This window comes from Mustela nivalis (assembly GCF_964662115.1).
Source record: "Mustela nivalis genome assembly, chromosome: 6".
Lineage (NCBI taxonomy): Eukaryota > Metazoa > Chordata > Mammalia > Carnivora > Mustelidae > Mustela > Mustela nivalis.
In genome coordinates, this window is record NC_139025.1 from 92,879,908 (window position 1) to 92,899,036 (window position 19,129).

A 19,129-nucleotide genomic window follows, 5' to 3' on the forward strand; every position below is an offset into this window, starting at 1 on the left:
TCAGCCCTCAGCTCTGGTCATTATACCAGGGTCCTGGGATTGAATCCTACATTGGGATCCTTGTTCAGAGAACACTACTTCTCTCTCTGTCTGCTGCTCCCCTGCTTTTGCTCTCTCTCTTTGACAAATAAATAAATAAAATCTTAAAAAAAAAAGAACAAAAAAACCCCACACCACTTATCCCAGTAAGATGCACTGCCTCCCCTTGATCTTTTTTTAACAGGCTAAAAGCCTCTGCTTGGCAACAGTATCTAGCAAGATTAATACCATTTATATTACATCTATTTTTAGTTTATTCTCTATTTATGGAGTGGCAAGCACGCTGGTATTTCATTTAGTGATAAAGCTCCTTCCAGTGATTCAATTTAAGAAAAAAAATTTAAATACAAAGATGATACATAAAAATAGAAAGATCATAAAGGCAGTCTCTAAATAACTTCAATTTAGAGCACATGTCCTACTATCATCATACCAAATCTGCACAGCAAACCTGTGAGGAGGAAATTTTCCTATGTTCCAGAAGAAACTAGCTCAGAGGAAGCTGAAAGGATTTGCCCAAGGTGATAGAGCCAATAACCTGTGGTTCTGCCTTTAGTGCTGTTAAGGGTCCAAAGGAGAGGAGCAACATGGATAGAGGCATACGCGCTTTAAGAAGGAACTTTTAAAAACCTTAAAAATCAGAGAGAACTCAAAATCACAGGAGCAGAATAAACATGGCACAGGTCCGGAATGGTTTGCTTAGAACACTAGGGTCATATTAGCAAAAGTCTCAGAGTCTAAAGTAGATGGAAAACAACTGAAATTCTCTACATGGAAGTCTAAAAACAAAAGCAGTGTTTCAGGCCAGGAAACAAGTGCAATATGCAAAATGAAATGAATGCCAGAATTATTAGACACAGGCAGGCATAATCATTATTAGACCGCTGTAATGGATCCATGTGCTAACAACCATCTCTAATATGGTCTGTAGGATTATTATTAATTCATCTGATACTCTGAATGCCTACCATGTGTCAGGTACTGTGCTAGGCACTGCAGATACTGAAAGAGTTACCCTTTCTTCTCAAGAAGTTTGGAGAGGAATTATACAATTATGAAACAATAAAAATAATTGTTACAGTATAGGTACAAATATTGTGAGAATCAAAAAGGAAAGAAAATAAAATAAAGCAGTCAGGAATGGTATCAAGGAATAACTAAGCCAAATCTTGAAGGATGGTTAGTTTATCAAAAAGAAGAAGGGTGGGTCGCCTGGGTGGCTCAGTGGGTTAAAGCCTCTGCCTTCGGCTCAGGTCATGATCCCAGGGTCCTGGGATTGAGCCCCGCATTGGGCTCTCTGCTTAGCAGGGAGCCTGCTTCCTCGTCTCTCTCTGCCTGCCTCTCTGCTGACTTGTGCTGTCAAATAAATAAATAAATAAAATCTTAAAAAAAAAAAAAGAAGAAGGGTAAGAGAAATGGAGAAGGGGAGACATTCTAAACAGAGGGATTTACAGTCAGGACATAGCTAATGGAGAAATTCGAGAGATACAATAGGAATTACTACATCTAATGATACACCTTTATATAATACCTGGTATATATTACAACCAATATATAATGATATATAATGTAATATTATATATTGGTCTATAGTATAACACATACAACTACATTGTACCTAATATATAACATATACTTAAATTGATAGGAACAAAGAATTTGTCAGTGATAAAAAAAAATGCTTAATAAGAACCAGTCAGCATATGTGTTTCCAATTTTTGATTCTTTCCCTTCCCTCATTCATGAAATCCAGTCAATTGTGGCTTCTATACCCATCTCTTCTTTTCTACTGCACTGCCAGCGTTTAGATACTTGTCCTTTCCAGCCTGGACCACTGAAATAGCTCAATTATTCTCCCTGTCACCAATTCTCCCAACTTCAAACAATCCTTTATTTCCCTTCATATTAATAATACTAAATTCTGTCTTTATTAGGTTGCTTCATTGTTTAAAAAACAAAACACTTTCAAAAGACTCCTAATGACAATGCCAGGAGTTCCCAACAACTTTGTGAAGATATGATCATTCTCACTTACTTATATCCAGGCATCATATGTGGGTACCGGTTCAAGTCCCTCTAAGAACCTCTAAGAAAAGGAAACGACTGTTCTTGTAGGTTCCACCTCCATTCCTACTGTGAATTCCCAGGTGGGGCATGGGGATACTGGTGGTAGCAGAAGCTAAGGGATTAAACACCTATGGCAGACACTGGTTTACTTGTTTGGATCCCTTGGCTTACAGGATTAACTCCAAAAACCTCATCCTGTCTTTCAAGTTCTTTTATAATGTAGCACTAGCTTATTTCTCTCTAACTTATCATTTGCTGGGGCTTGAACTCATGACCCTGAGATAAAGACCTGAGCTGAGATCAAGAGTGGGACGCCTAACCAGCTGAGCCACCCAGGCATGCCACAGACCCATGTATCTTTGATTACGTCAATTTTTCATTGAAAATTTCCTTTTCTTTCTTTCTACTTACCTGAGTTATATATCCTTTAAAGGGCCAACTCATGGGGCGCCTGGGTGGCTCAGTGGGTTAAGCCGCTGCCTTCAGCTCAGGTCATGATCTCAGGGTCCTGGGATCGAGTCCCACATCAGGCTCTCTGCTCAGCAGGGTGCCTCCTTCCTCCTCTCTCTCTGCCTGCCTCTCTGCCTACTTGTGATCTCTCTCTGTCAAATAAATAAATAAAACCTTAAAAAAACCAAAGGGCCAACTCAATTACTTCTTTTTTTGGGCCTACCGTGAGGTTTAATTTTCTTTCTTTTTTTTTTTTTTTTAAAGATTTTTATTCATTTATTTGATAGAGATCACAAGTAGGCAGAGAGACAGGCAGAGAGAGAGGGGGAAGCAGGCCCTCCGCTGAGCAGAGAACCCAATGCGGGGCTCGATCCCAGGACCCCGAGATCATGACCCGAGCCGAAGGCAGAGGCCTAAACCACTGAGCCACCCAGGCGCCCCGAGGTTTAATTTTCTATCAGCTTTAACCTTCTTCTGAATTGTTGGGCATATACTGCCTTGTATTATCTTTTCATTAATCAGCATATTATTTCAGAGAATATTTATAAGCACCTGTATGTGTCAATCCTATATGCTAGGCACTTGGGGATACACAAAGAACAGAACACAGTACCTATTCTTGGGGACTTATAGCACATATGGGTAAAACAATTACATCATGGTGATTAGAGCACTATACAGTAGAGGTATAGATGAAGAGATACGGGAGTGTGTAAAATACATTACATTCCCTGAAGAATGTAATGGAGAAGCCATCAAGGAAGAAGTTAAGTTTCAACTTAGTCTTAAGGAGACTGTTCTTTTTTTTTTTTAATATTTTATTTATTTGACAGAGAGAGCGAGAGAGGGAATACAAGCAGGGGCAGTGGGAGATCGAAAAGCAGGCTTCCCGCTAAGCAGGGAGCCTGATGTGGGGCTCGATCCCAGGACCCTGGGATCATAACCTGAGCCAAAGGCAGATGCTTAGCAACTGAGCCACCCAGGCACCCCTTAAGGAGACTGTTAAGTTGGAATGTTCTAGATCATGAATGGACATGTATGACCTGCTAAGCAGAATCAATTTTATTTTGCAAGCAAAGGGGAGACAATACAGTATTTTAAATGGGGGAGTAAAAGGATGAGATTTATATTTGAGAAAAATTCCTCTAGGTGCTACTATAAGGGTGGCTTTAGGAGGCTAGACAAGAAGTAACAATAAACTATCCTGAACTAATGTAGTAGCAGTGAGGATGGGGAGAAGAGGACAGATTTGAGAAATATTTTGAAGACTAAACAGTCAACAAGTGGTGCAAGAGAGGGAAAGAGGGGCAAAGAAAGGGATGGGGGAGTGTTTTACTACAGTGAAGGGAAAGAGCCAATACAGAAGAGGCGGGCAAGAAAAGCTCTAGAGCACAGGTGTACAGGTGTGTTACCTAAGAAGGATGAAGGTAAAGGACAGGTGTCAATATGGGTGCTGGGAAGAGGCGTTTTGAAATTGAAGTTTACTCTGAGAAGTGTAACTTCAGTCATGTGCTGAATATAAGCGAATGGAGGGACTGGGGGCTTAACAAACACTTTAAGTTTTATGAGAAGCTGAAAGGAGGCTAACTGGGATGACTCAGAAGGATTTCTGAATAGTGTTAACAGTACAGTTGAAGTTGGAAATGAATTTTTGGTGGCACCAATTTTCATAGCTGTGAGATAACCACCCCCGTGTCCCTACCCAAGCAACACAGCTGCCAAGATTGAGAAATATACGAAAAAGTAAACAAAAAAAAATTTGTTTAAAGACAAGAGAATGAGGGGCGCCTGGGTGGCTCAGTGGTTAAAGCCTCTGCCTTTGACTCAGGTCATGGTCCTGGGGTCCTGGGATCAAGTACCATATCAGGCTCCCTGCTCAGAAGGAAGCCTGCTTCTCCTCCTCCGTCTCCCACTCCTCCTGCTTGTTTGTGCATTCTTTCTCTCTCTGAAAAATGAACAGATAACATCTTTAAAAAAAAAAAAAAAAGAAAGAAAGAAAAGAGAATAAGAGGAAGCCCAGTAAGTCAACCCATGGGTGGTGGGGTGGGCAGGGTCAAGGTCCTATCTGCCATTTTAAGTGCTTTGAGGGCCAGAACTTTGTCTTAGTGTTGCTGTGACAATCATAGCTCTTTGCAACATAGCAGTAGCTTGTACATGATATAAAATACTCAGTGTATGCTTGTTAATTGATGGATGATGAACTAATTTCAAAGAAAAATACCCAGAGATAGAAATTCAGGACTAGTTTCAATAAAAAGTTAATAATGGAAATAAAAATCATCAAAACACAAAATTTAAGATAAAAGGAAAAACTTTCCTAGAAGTCAATGTAAAGAGAGAGGAACCGAGATCAGGTCCTGGAAATAATAGTGAGTAGAACAAAGTGCAAACACAGAAGGAAACAGAAAAAAAATCATTGAAAGAACTATGACAGTACTGCTGTCATGTCAAATTTCCCCGATAAAACCAGACACTAAAAGGGTAAGAAGAGTAGTAAAGGCAGAAAGTAGTAAAAATGCAGAGTCAAGAGATCAGAGTCAAGAGTCATCAGATCAGAGAACACTATACACAAATCCTGAAAAAAATGATGAGAATTCATTTAGCAATCTTCCTTCTGATCCATCAGATTTGTCGTGAAGAAAAGGTGGCAAGACAATAGCAGCCAGCAGGCAAGTAGCTGAAGCTGGAGCAGACCAAGAACCCAGGACTAGTCATGAGTCTTTATCTAGGCCACTCAATCCTGACTCTTGCAGCAGAAACCCATTGTAGTGCAGGGACGGGGACAGCCTGATGTTGCCTGATGTGGCCAGATGACAAACTGATGGCACTGGGAGACAATGGGCTCTAGACAGAAGTGGAAGGAGACACTAGGTCACATATAGGCAGATCTGTCACCAATGCTGAGTGCTCATCAAAAATATCCTTCAAATTCTGATGCATATGTCAAGTGTACACATTAAATTAATAGAGACCCTTGAGGAAACCAGTGCTGTCTAGCAGAGTGTGCCAAGCAAAAGAAGTGTTCTTAGAAGACCACTTTTTTTTTGGTTTGGAATTCAGATTTGTATAAAGAAATGACATAGGGGCACCTGGGTGGCTCAGTGGATTGAGTCTCTGCCTTTGGCTCAGGTCACGGTCTCAGGGATCGAGCCCCAGTCATGGTCCCAGGGTCCTGGTACTGAGCCCTGCATCAGGTTCCCTGCTCTGCGAAAAGCCTGTTTTCCCTCTCCCACTCCCCCTGCTTGTGTTCCCTCTCTCTCTCTCTCTCTGTCAAAAAAATAAAATCTTTTAAAAAATTTATTAAGATAGGATTTACATACTACATAATTCACCCGTTAAGTGTTCAGTTCAATATTTAATATATTTGCATTGTTGTGCAACTGCCATCACGATCTAATTTTACATTTTGGTCACCATATCCATTAGCAGTCAATCTCCATCTCACTCCCCCACCTTACCCAGTCCAAAGCCACCACTAACCTACTTTCCTTTTTCTAAATTTGCTTATTCTGGACATCTCATATAAATGGAATTGTATAATAATTTCTTTTGTGACTGGCTTCTTTCACTTCATATAACATTTTCAAGATTCATTCATATTGTAGGATATATCAGTATTTCACCTGATTTTTATTTTTATTTATTTTTTTTTTAAGATTTTTATTTATTTATTTCACAGAGAGAAAGAGAGAGAGATCACAAGTCAGCAGAGAGGCAGGCAGGGGTGGGGGGGAAAAGCAGGCTCCCTGCAGAACAGAGATCCTAATGCAAGGCTTGATCCCAGGACCCTGAGATCATAATCTGAGCCAAAGGCAGAGGCTTAGCCCACTGAGCTACCCAGGCACCCCAGTATTTCACCTGGTTTTATTGCCAAATAATATTCCATTATGTGGATATAACATATTTCATTTATATATTCATCAATTAGTGGACATTTGGGTTATTTCTCTGTTTTTGGCTACTGTAAATAATGCTACTATGAACATTCCCATACAAGTTTTTGTGTGGACATATATTCTCATTTCTTTTGGGTATGTATCTAGGAACAGAATCACTGTGCCATATGGTAAGTCTATTTCTAACTTTTTGAGGAGCTGGCAATCTATTTTCTCAAGTGGTCACACCATTTATGTTCCCACCATAAATATGAGTGCTTCAGTTTTTCCACATCCTTGTCAAACACTTGTAACTGTCCATCTTTTTATTAGAGCCATCCTCATGGATGTGAAGTGGTATCTCACTGAGGTTTTAATGTCCATTTCCCTGATGACTAATGATTTTGAACAACTTTATATGTGCTTACTGGAACCTTTTTTTCTCTCATCTCCATTTGAAAAGTTTTCCCTCTTTTTCCTCCCATAATTTTGAGGTTTTCCTTCTACATCACTATTACTATTGAATTGTTCCCTGAACTATGTCCCTTTGGTTAACATTTACACAACACATTCCCAGGAGAGTCTGTCATTTCCTACTATTTCTATTTCTTTCCCCGCTGTGATCTCTCTTCTACCCCATTTATTTGGTGAAAAACCTTTCTTCTTCTTATTGTTATTATCTTATAAATATTCTCAGAATATTTAAGGGGTTAAGTAGACATATTCTCTATGTAACATGCATCTCACTTGTGGAGATATCTTCACTACAAATAAGGATTTGTTATTAACAGTCTTTTTCTCTTGGTAATCTGTGGATACTCTTCCACTGTCTCCCAATTTCCAGTGCCATGGATTAGAATTATGATATCAGTCTGACACTTTGTAGATAATATCCTGTTTTATCTGGACACCTCCCAGATGAATCCTTACAGTTTAAAAATACCAGAATAAGCCTAAGTTTGAGTTTTTCATCACTGATCTTCCCTGGAACTTCTTTCTGCACACTGAAGTCTTTACCTCAGTAATTTTTTCTATTCATTTAATTATTGCTTCTTTTACATTTGTTTCTTTTTCTGGAACTTGTATTAGCCACATTGGGTGCCCTGAATCTACACTCCCAGTCTCTTTTTTTCAATTTCTTTGTAATTTTGGCTCTGTGCTTTGAAATATTTCTTCCACTAGGTCTGCAAGGCCAATAAATGATCACATATTCATTCCTTTATTCAATTACTATGCATTGCATGCTTATTATGTGCCAAGAAAGTGTTCTAGGCATTGGGTGTTGACAAAAGATTGGCAGTGTATATGGAAGAAAAAGTTCCTGCCCTTATAGTGCTAACATTTTAATGGAGATAGTATATATTTTTTTAAAGTTTTTATAAAAAATAAAAATAAAAAATAAAAAAGTGTTTATACATGGATTGGAAGTCAGTATTAAGTATTTAGCTGGGAAATTACATTTTTTTGCTCTATAAACTTTTTTTGCACTTCACTTGAACTTCCTTAAATACTTCTGTTATTTATTATTTTCATATTCAAGTTACTGTCTCCTTCAGCATTTCTATTTAGCTACTCTACCACACTGTTTATTCTAAGTGATCTTTCTCTTTCTGGTTGCCTGGCTTCCCGACATGGGCTCTTCTCCTTTATTATCTCAGAGGGGCTTAGGTTTCATTGACAAAGGACCACAAGTGACTGGGAGCAGTCTCCAGAGAATGAAGAGACAAAGCAGGCGTAATGCCCGTAGGTGGGCAGTCCAGTGGGCAAGCCTTATACAGGCCCACGAGGAAGCCTCCCAGTGTTCAGGTCACATTACATCTCCCAGCCTCAGAAAAAGAGCTATCAGTCCCCTGGCTCTTTTCCTTTCTTCTCTCCTCCAAGAGTCCATGGATCTATACCAAGCCAAGCTCTTTCCTGGATCTGCCATTGTTATCCTCATCCAAGGCTCTTGTCCAGCCCCTGAGGAACAAGTCCTGTGCCATCTCTCACTAACAGATCACCCACAGAGCCCAGGGCTCACTTGCACCTAACTGGTCACTGGATCCAGGGGCCATCTGGCTCACATAAGGCTGGAATAAGGAATAATTATGTGGAATAAAGGTCACATAAGGCAGGTTGGAATCAGGAACAGAGGGATGGTGGGATTTCACCTTCCCAAAACCTCCTCTGAAAAGTACATTTTGTTTACAGACTAATACTAAAAACACTCAAATCCTGGCAAATAGGTCAAAAAATTAAAAAGCCTCTGTTAAGTCCAAATATCTGTGGGTTCTATCATTTTCAACTATTGCCCTTAATGCTAAGCTCTGAGAGAGAAGGAAGATCTAAATGTTACTTGGACTTAAAGGATATTGACTAGATGGAGGAATGAATCATAACATAACTATGTTACATAAAGGAAGTCAGACAAAGGAGAGTACATTCTCTATTATTCCATTCATATAGAATTCTAGGAAATGCAAACTCATGTTTAGTTACAGAAAGCAGATCAGTGGTTGCCTGGAGACCAAGGAATTAGGTGAGTGGGTTATAAAAGGGTACATGGAAACTTTTGGAGACAATGGAAACGTTCATTATCTTGATTATGATAACTGTTTCAGGGGTATATACAGATGTCAAACTCATCAAAATGTATACTTTAAATATGTGCAATCTATTTTATATCAGCTATACTTCTATAAAACTTTATTTTTAATTTTTTATTAACATATTATTAACATATAATGTATTATTAGCCCCAGGGTCTGTGAATCGCCAGGTTTACACACTTCATAGCACATACTTTCCCCAATGTCCATAATCCCACCACCCTCTCCCTACCCCCCTACTTTAATAAAACTTTAAAAGAAATATTGGTAGGGAAAAATATTTGCAATTTAAATCACAAAGAGCTCATATCCCTAAATATAAAGAACATGTAAAGATAAAGAAAAACACCAACAGGTAAGAGGTATGAATAGAAAGTCATTGAGCTTTTGTGAGTTTGAAATTTTCCATAATAAAATAAAAATAGATAATTTTCAAAAAATATTAACATACTATCCCTAGCCCTCATATAATTCACAATATGGTTGAAGAGATATGAAAATAATTACAAAGCCATTCCAAGTTCAGGCCATACTACCAAGTATATGTGCTGATGGATATGGATTGATGCAATAATCAAAGTGGGGGTAGAGGATCAGGCAAGTCATCTTGGTCTTCAGATGATTTGAGTCTGTACATTTATTTGTGGTACACAGAAAGTAGGCAGAAGAGAAAAAAGAGTTCAGATGAAAAAAATATGAACAAAGGTGATGTGACGGGGGAAAGATAAAGACAGCTTTTGGAAAGGACTCTTACTACAGGTTCACCATTCTTAATAAAACCATCGAAATCTCCTGTCACCAAAGGCTCCATGTAGTGGAAGGAACCCACAGGAAAGGAAAGGAAATATAATTTATTATGTGAAGGTATGGAATGGATCAAAATCATTTCCACTATTTATGCAGCCACAGTCAACCTTTACCATGTCTTTGCTCTATCTATATTAGCATTTTTCTTTAAACAGACTTGTCTTTTTACATAGCTCATTCTAAGATCCATGAAAAGAAATATAGTTTTTTCTAATACACTAAAAATAAACTCCTCTTTGATACATTCAGTAGTATATATAGTCTTAAAAGTTATATTAAAATTATTTCACTTACTCCATATGCCCATCATTAACACATAGTCTTTAATGAAGCCTCTATTCCTATCTCACTGATAAGTATACATCTCCCCAGAAATTTCAGAAGCAGAGGGCTAGTAAAGGATTGTCAGAGTAAACTAGTTTCATTGCTTGTTCAGATTTCTCAATTTTCAGCATCATTTGAAAGAGTATTCTACATGTGGAAATATTCTACACCAAATCTGAAAAAAAAAAAAAAATCTAACACATGAAAAGGCAGAAGCAGCAATTAACCTTCAATTAATTTTGAGAAATACACAGAGACAAAAGAAACAGAACCTAAGAAGAATTAGTAACTACTGAGACAACAGAGCAATAAATAATTATGTGACTATTTAAAGTAGAGGGACAGTGTGGTGTAGTGAAAAGAAAAAAGGCCTTCAAGTCACAGAGATCCTCGTCTGAATTCCATGTCTATCACTTATGACAGCCTATCTGACTTCTTGGCACCTAATTTTCCTCATTGTTACATTGGGGATAATAGTTACCTGTCCTGATCGTTGTGAGGATTAAATAAGCCAGTATTTGTAACATGCCTGGTACACTCCAGGTACCAGGAGTACCATAATGTTGAAGACATTTTGTAATGTAAAGTCATTCCCTTTTTCAACGTGGCAAACTAATACATGCTAAATTCTTTAAATTTACCAGCTTACAATCTATTTTGTAACCTATGCCAAATGTCTAAATTCAATCTGAAATGTGAAACTGGATTTTACAATATGCTACAACTACACTTAATATTTTTATAACCCTAAACTAAATGTTGCTTTGAGTATAGAATATAAGAATATTAAGCAGTATGCATGTATATATATTTTGAAGAAATTTTATCTTTATACCATTAAATGAATTCCAATCTGGTGTATACCCTTTGGGGCAAAAGTAGTAGGTGGTACACAGAGGGATGGACATGAAGCAAGGAAAACTGGGGAAAGATTCTTAAAAAAACTCTTTTAAGAGTATTGAAATTCAGGAAGTTGTTCTTTCTGACAATGATGGAATCTTAGGGGCTCAGAAGGAAGGCAGAAAAACACGTCTCACTGAGTCATATTTAAGGAAAACTCCTGACCCTCATATTTTAATTTTTTAAAAGATGTTTAAATTTATTTATTTGACAGACAGAGATCACAAGTAGGCAGAGAGGCAGGCAGAGAGAGAGAGGAGGAAGCAGGCTCCCCGCTGAGCAGAGAGCCCGATGCAGGACCTGAGATCATGACCTGAGCAGAAGGCAGAGGCTTTAACCCCCTGAGCCACCCAGGCGCCCCGACCCTCCTATTTTAAAACAGCAAATCTGATATTTTCTTAGTTGGGTTGGTAAAACCCCACTGAAAAGTTAAAGGGGCGCGCGCATACATGCGCGCACACACACACACACACACACACACTCTTACATCTTTACCACAGAATGTATATATACATATAATTTTTTAATTTTCATTTTTTATTTTAAGTAGACTCCACACCCACTATGTGGCTTGAACTCACAACCCTGCAACCAGGAATCTTGTGCTCTACCAGCTGAGCTAGCGAAGTGCTCCCTGAAAAGACAAAGAAATTCTTTGTCTACTTCAACCTATTTCACTGTTAGTCAGTAAAAGAAAGAAGTCACATCACCTTCTTTAGAACATAAACTTTCATGGGTAATAAGCAGAATAGCAGTCTAACAGCTTGTGGATTCTTAACAAAATTTAAACTCTATTTAACACAAAGTCTCTCTTTCAATCCATTTGGATTACTTGACAGTTAATGTCTGGAGATGCTGTTCAATACCAACACAGGTTCCTTTCTCTACTGTTACAAATCTGATTCTGAAACTATCCTTAGAGTCCTATTTCAAAGGAAGAGGAAATCTTCCAGTCTGCTATCTGTATCACGGTAAATCCAGCAAGGGAAATCTGCTTAATCCATGGACACTATAAGAAGATCTAAGGAGCTAGGGAGAAGATCTGGAATAATTATTTCAAAGAAATACTTCAACAAACTCAGTAAATACTTAAATAAGTGAAAAGAATGAAACATTTATACCTGATTAAGTAAATGTAATAAACAATAACATTCAGTTGCACTGTTCCTATAAAAACTATCACAGATTTGGTAACACACCAAATCCTGTGGATACATGAGCATCAAGATATAAAATAATTTACTCTTAAAAAACTATGATTGGCATCATGGTGTGATGGGAAGCACATAAAATTTATAAGTCTGAACACCGGCTCTGCTACTACTCACCATGTAGCCAGAGGCAAGTACTTACTGAACACAGCCTTGGTTTCTTTATCTCTAAAAAGGCATTAACATTCACTATCCCATAGAGTAAGGAGAAGATGAAATTGATAATTCTTCCTTAAGTAGCTTCATCTCTTGGCTCCCTTCACACATCTAATATGCTAACTTAAACTTTTTTAATTTCCCACCTGCGCTGTACCTTCTTCTCATCCCTTCTATTGTTTTAATATTACTTGTAATCTTTTCTAGACTGATTCAAAAATCAGTTGTATCCCAACATCTGAGGTACCTGTCTAGAGTCCCCTCTAGGCAATATTATTATTCTCTCCATCACCTGTTACCCAAAGCTGTTTCTTTTTGTTTTTATTAAACCACTAGTCACAATAAGTAAAAGGCAGCTCTTATTTTTAGGATGCTGTGTCACACATGTGTTAAGTGCTTTATATTCATTTTTCCCATGTAATTCACAACTACCATGTAAAGTAGGTACTGTTATTCCTTTTATCAAAGAGTAAAGTAAGGTTAGAGAACTTAACTTGCTCAAAGTCACTCAAGTAATAATTAATACAAATTATCACTACTCTTAATTAGTAATAATTAGTAGGACTGGGATTCAAAGCCAGGTCCTTGGCTCCAAAGCCATTCTGCTGCCTTTGGTGGGAAACTTACACTTCTGTGCCTTGTAGCCTTCAGAAAAAAGTACAACACTTGGCATGATATTTGCACTGAACATGTGTTTAGTGAATTTAAAAGGCAGAGAAAAAGTCCTATTTACTGAAATAGCCTCTTATGTGCATTTCACTGATTTTGGAGATACACAATGATATGACAAGGTCTCTACGACCTCAAGGACTAGTCAGCTGGGGGAAGAGAGACAAGTATAACACATAATGCAATATAGATGTGTTTCATAGGACTTTTATGGACAGGCTGCTGGGAAAACATAGGACGGGGGCACCTAAACTGAACAGGGAAGATGGAAAACAGTCAATCAAGAACGATGTTAGGAGGGGTGCCTGGATGGCTCAGTCGCTTATGCATCTACTTTAGCTCAGGTTATGATCCCAGGCGCTTCCTGTTCAGTGGGGAGTCTGCTTCTCCCTCTGCACTCTCCCTCTGCACTCTACCCCTGCTTGTGTGCACACTCTCTCTCAAATGAAGTTAAAAAAGAAAGATGTTAGGAAGTCTGAGTTTCCGTTTTTCCCTTCAAAACTAATTAAGCAGGGTTTTAAAAGATCGGTATTCTAGGAGCTAGCATGGCAGGGATCAAGGTACTTCTTAAAATTAGATTATGTCTATATTCATATTTCTACTTTATCTCAAATTGCCTGTCTTGTTCAAATAAATCTCACCTTTGAAAAAACATATTTTAAGGGCGCCTGGGTGGCTCAGTTGGTTGAGTTTGCCTTCAGCTCAGGTCATGATCCCAGGATTCTGGGATCGAGTCCCGCATTGGGCTCCCTGCTCAGAGGGCAGTCTGCTTCTCCCTCTCCCACTCCCCCTGCTTGTGTTCCCTCTCTTGCTGTATCTCTCTTGTCAAATAAATAAAATCTTTAAAAAACATTTTAAAGAAGGATTTTGCTTTCTAAATATGTTGCATTTATATGACAGTATGTATTTTTCTCTCTTCACAGATACAGACAGAAAAAGAAGGAAAAGAGTAACTGGTTACAAAACTGGCTAGTGTTAGAAGTGCTTGTCATAAAACGATGAACAATTTAGATTTTTTTTTTAAGATTTTATTTATTTATGTGACAGAGAGATATCACAAGTAGATGGAGAGGCAGGCAGAGAGAGAGAGAGGGAAGCAGGCTTCCCGCTGAGCAGAGAGCCCGATGTGGGGCTCGATTGCAGGACCCTGAGATCATGACCCGAGCTGAAGGCAGCGGCTTAACCCACTGAGCCACCCAGGTGCCCCAACAATTTAGATTTTTAACTCAGAAAAACAGGGGGCTAAAACAACTGCTCTCAAAACACCATCTATAGTCAAAAATGTCATAATCCTAAAAAACAAACAAAAAACCTTTTAACTAAGTTTAATTAAGTTTTCCCCATATGTTTCCCTAATTTGGCCCTACAATAAAGAAAATACAATTTAGATAATATATTCCCATCAGTTGTTCACTTACCAAACAACAGTTCATTCAAGTGGACACTTTCAGGCTGTCATGGAAAACGCCAAAATAAAAAGCCTTATTAAATTCAAGTTAGATTATATCTGTCACTTCTTCTTTGCCCAAAGCAATAACTACGGAAGAACATAAATTAAGCCTAGCATGTCACTTATTACAAAGTTGGCTACTATCAAAAATGTTTTACAACTTCTCTAGGTAGTTGCTAATGGATTAAATGACTTCAACACTATTTTAATTTAAGTAAAGCAGATTTCACCAAACATGATGGGACCAGTAAAGATGAAATAATAAAAGAGTAGAGATGGTGAAGAAAGGAAATAAAAACCAATGAGAAGTGAAATGAGATACAGATAGACTTTGCTTCTTTGCATTTTGTGAAATTAAGACAATAGCAAAGCCAAAAGCCTAAAGGGATTAAAATCTAAAGGCAGCAAACATAAGCAACTAAGAAATTTTAACTTAAAACACACACAATCAGGAAAAGAAAACCTTAACTTCTTTGCACTAAAGGGGAGAATCGGGTTCAAGCTCAAAGTAGGCTAAACACTTCAACTTATCACCCTTGACTATACAGCAAAATGAAAATAACCTGGCGAAGATTTTCCATAAAATCCTAACTCTCAGGGGCAGCTGGGTTGCTCAGTGGGTTAATCCTCTACCTTTGGCTCAGGCCACGATCTCAGGGTCCTGGGACTGAGCGCTGCATGGGTCTCTCCGCTCAGCGGGGAGCTCCCCCCCCCCCGCCCCCGCCACCACTGACCCGCCCCATCTGCCTCTCTGTCTACTTGTGATCTCTGTTTGTCAGATATATACATAAAATCTTAAAAAAAAAAAAATCATATCTCCCCCTGGTAAATTCTCTCACTAGAAGGAAAAAAAAAGGCATTTTTAAATAGTCCTTGTCTGTTAAGTTAGAGATTCTAAAAATTCATAAAGAGACGAGACAGTAAATAGCAGTTAACAGAAAGGAATTATGTGTTACTTGCTATAAAGAAAAGTTAGATTCATGGAATTAAAGGAATTCTGAGAGATTATTCTCTTAACCTTTACTCAGAGACAAGAGAAATTTTTTTGACAATTTTTGAAACATATAATTTTAAAAAATAAAAGGCTTCAAACTACACCTGTATTTAATGCAGTATCAGCGCTATAACTGCATGTTTAAAAATTCAAAACCACAATTCCCCCAGCAAGTCTAACTGTTACGGCTTAGAGAAAATAATAGGGATAATCACATTCATCAAACTTACTAAACCTAATGCTAGGATAGTCAGCATAATGATCATATTGTACTTCTTTCATTAAAGAGCTCTTAGATCATTTGCTACTGAATTAATGTTTAACTGGTAAACTGAGGCAAAATACTGAATAACCTTAAAAGTCACAAGTGCAGAGTCCACTGCACAAAACTACTGAACCATATACTCTTCCCCTTTATGTACTTTTCCAGATAAAATTTAAACTGTCCGAGCAAAAGGTGCAACTTAAATTCCGCATAAATTGACTTCTACTGTGGCTTTCTTTTTGCTTTAGAAGTCTTTTCTTACATTGCCACTGATTCAATTTCACCTGTAGGTAATGAACACAGAACTCATTGTGGGGAAAACCAACCAGAATGTGAAAAGAAAGAAGTTATCAGATATACAAGAGAGTAAAAACAGTTGATTGAGAAAGACTTTACCACAATACTTTCTCTCCTTAATATTTTAGTTACCACTTTTTTCACAAAGACCCCATTGGTTCCAAAAGCTCCTAAACCGAGTACTCACCTAGTTCATCCGAATGCTGAATCAGGGTTTTTATTTCTGCTAGGCTGGACTCTCTCTCTTTGGGGACCGAAGCTGCTGCCCCCTCCTCTGGGTCCTCTACCTTTGTCACCGTAAAGTGCGGCATTGTTACAGTTAGGAATTCTTGCTGTGAACTTCCTTCCAGTCTACTTTCCCTGCCTACCTCTTACCGTGCCCCTTCCCAACTCTAATCACTGCCTACGGGAGACCGGGACTCGGAATAGGGAAGTACTTTCTCATCACGTGACCTACAGCCCCAAGGGAGTGGAACGCTGAAAGACACGCCTTCCACGGTGTTTATCATTCACTCAAAGGATTAAGCACTCCACCCCTTACTTATGGTTGTTAAGCTCAAGAATCCCAAGAACTGTTTAGGCAGCGTTCCCAGAGCTGCCAAAAGCTGAGAGTGGGCAGAATTCATGAACTGCCGCCCACTGTGCACTCACCCACGCATTTCCTTAACTCAAGTTATTTCCAAACCTAAGTGCTCCTCATGATCTCAGCCTCTGCCCTCATATTTCACCCAAGAAAGATTAAGGAACAGTTCATTATACAAACTTTCCTTTTAAAGAAAAACTGGCACTACATCAATTTAGAAAATGAAACAAATTATATATAAGCTTCTGTTGTTGCTTTATTTTAAAGCATATTGAAAAATAGTAATTTCTTAGTGTTCAGATGAGAACACTAATTCCACAAGCATTCAGTGAATGTCTACATATTTTATACAAGGCATAGTTCTAGACACTGCAGTGTATACCACGATATCCAAGAAGGGACATTAATATTCCCAAAAGTCCAACTTCGTTTTAAAAGAGCAAAACGTTTTTAAAGAGAATAGTTCAGACTTTTTCAATGTACCGGGAGAACAAACATAGTATTTAAAATAAAAGAAATTCAAGGAAATCCCTCTAATTAAGAGGTGTACAGTTCCTTCAACACATTTAACATATTTAATTCTTGGTGTGTTATATCAGATAACTGTATCAAGTGCTCAGTTGATAACTTTAACTATAGAGTATCTCTGAACTTAGATAAGGGAGTTCAGTAAATTGAGCCCTGTGTTAACTTCCATGTTGATGATGTAATATAAGGGCTTTGTTGCTGGTAACACCTGACTTGTAAGACTGCACTAAATTTAACAGAAAAGGAATGATAGTTTACAATCCTCATTTATTCCTACACTATTTCTAAAAGAAAAGAAAGCCAATAGCTGTTGAAGACCGACTTTGTACTCTGAACTGCACTAGAAACTTTCCATTATGATTTCATTTAATCAGCACAGAAACATTAGGCTAAGAAACTTGCTCAAAGTCACAGAGTTTATAAACAGCGAAGCCCAACCTAAAAACCTGAAGTACCCTTGTTAGTACGTGGCATATAAGTTTCATACAAAGAAAACTCATATACACCCCCCAACTTTTATTTCATGGATTCCTGTATAGCACTGATTTGTAATCTGGGCTGCACACTGGAATCAACTGAGGAGATTTGAGAACTACTGAGGTCTGGGTCCTATCCCTGATACTCTGATTTAACTGCTCTGGAGTAAAACCTAGGCAATAAGACTTTTAAAAGCTCCCCTACCTCTTAGATGGTTTTAACAACAGCCAAAGTTGCAAATTACTAGGATTTGGGAAAGAGAAAAGTTCATAACCTAAGAAATCTTTGTAAGTATTTTATCTTTTTTTTTTTTTTTAAAGATTTTTAAATTTATTTATTTGACAGATCACAAGGAGGCAGAGAGGCAGGCAAAGAGAGAGAGAGGAGGAAGCAGGCTCTCCGCGGAGCAGAGAGCCCGATGTGGGGCTCGATCCCAGGACCCTGGGATCATGACCCGAGCCGGAGGCAGAGGCTTTAACCCACTGAGCCACCCAGGTGTCCCTGTAAGTATTTTATCTTTGAGAGAAACCCAAGTCAGTTGTAGTGCACCCTTCGTGATTTTTCCATATATAACAACTCAGGTAGCTACTCTACTAATTTTTTCAAAGTAACTTATCTATTAAATTGTCAAAGATTTCAATATCATACTTTCAGTTCCAAATTCTTTAATATTTCACTACCACTGGATATTTCCAATGGGATCTTGCCTTTCATATTTACTTAATAAAGAGACCTGATCTATGGCTAATCATCTACAGTTGAACACCAACAATGACTTTTATAATCTGCATACAGCTCGTGCATATGAGCATATGTCAAATGTTACCCTGTTGCTTCTCCCTTTAAAAAAAAATCCTCAGGGGCGCCTGGGCTGCCTTTGGCTCAGGTCATGATCTCTGCTCAGCAGGGAGCCTGCTTCCCTCTCTCTCTCTCTGCCTGCCTCTCTGTCTACTGTGATCTCTCTCTGTCAAATAAATAAATAAAATCTTTAAAAAAAAAATCCTCAAACTAAAGAAATAGGAAGATAACACATTCCTGTTAATCTGTGACAGGAGTATTTATTTACCAACTTAATGCTTTGATACCATAGTGCTCAGCAATTTAAAAATAGTTCTCTTGTAGAGTGGACTGTAGATAAAAGTGCAGGAGCATAAAAAATTGAGAGCAAAGTTAAAGTAATACAGAAAAAATTTGGAGGAGAACTGGTAAAGCTGAGGGGAGTGCTGTGTGTGGAGTGATTAGATAGAGATGGTAGGATGTAAGAAATAGGTATTTAGGAATGCCTGGGTGGCAAGCATCCAACTCTTGGTATCAGCTCAGGTCTGATCTCAGAATCCTGAGATCGAGTTCCCTCTTACTCCTCCAAACAACGTGCTCAATGTGGTGTCTGCTTGGGTTTCTCTCCCTCTTCCCTTGCTTCCCCCTTCCCTAGAGTGTACACACTCTCTC

At 38.3% G+C, this 19,129-nt stretch overlaps 1 protein-coding gene across 5 annotated transcripts in view; it reads right to left on the reverse strand.

Annotated features, from left to right (window-relative positions):
- SLC12A6 (solute carrier family 12 member 6) overlaps nt 1–19,129 on the reverse strand; it is a 93,354-nt gene that overhangs the window by 56,588 nt on the left and 17,637 nt on the right. The window contains exons 1-2 of one of the 5 annotated variants that reach the window (XM_082736742.1): nt 16,280–16,370; nt 14,505–14,538 (exon numbers count right to left, since the gene is read on the reverse strand). The exons of 3 other annotated variants lie outside the window; for them this stretch is intronic. Coding sequence is in view for 1 of the 2 variants with exons in the window: in XM_082736741.1 (XP_082592867.1) it covers nt 16,280–16,403 (124 nt within the window). In the remaining variant the exon portion in view is untranslated. Of the gene's footprint in view, nt 1–14,504; nt 14,539–16,279; nt 16,655–19,129 lie in introns of those variants that run through there. One more of the 5 variants, XM_082736741.1, reaches the window with a different exon arrangement.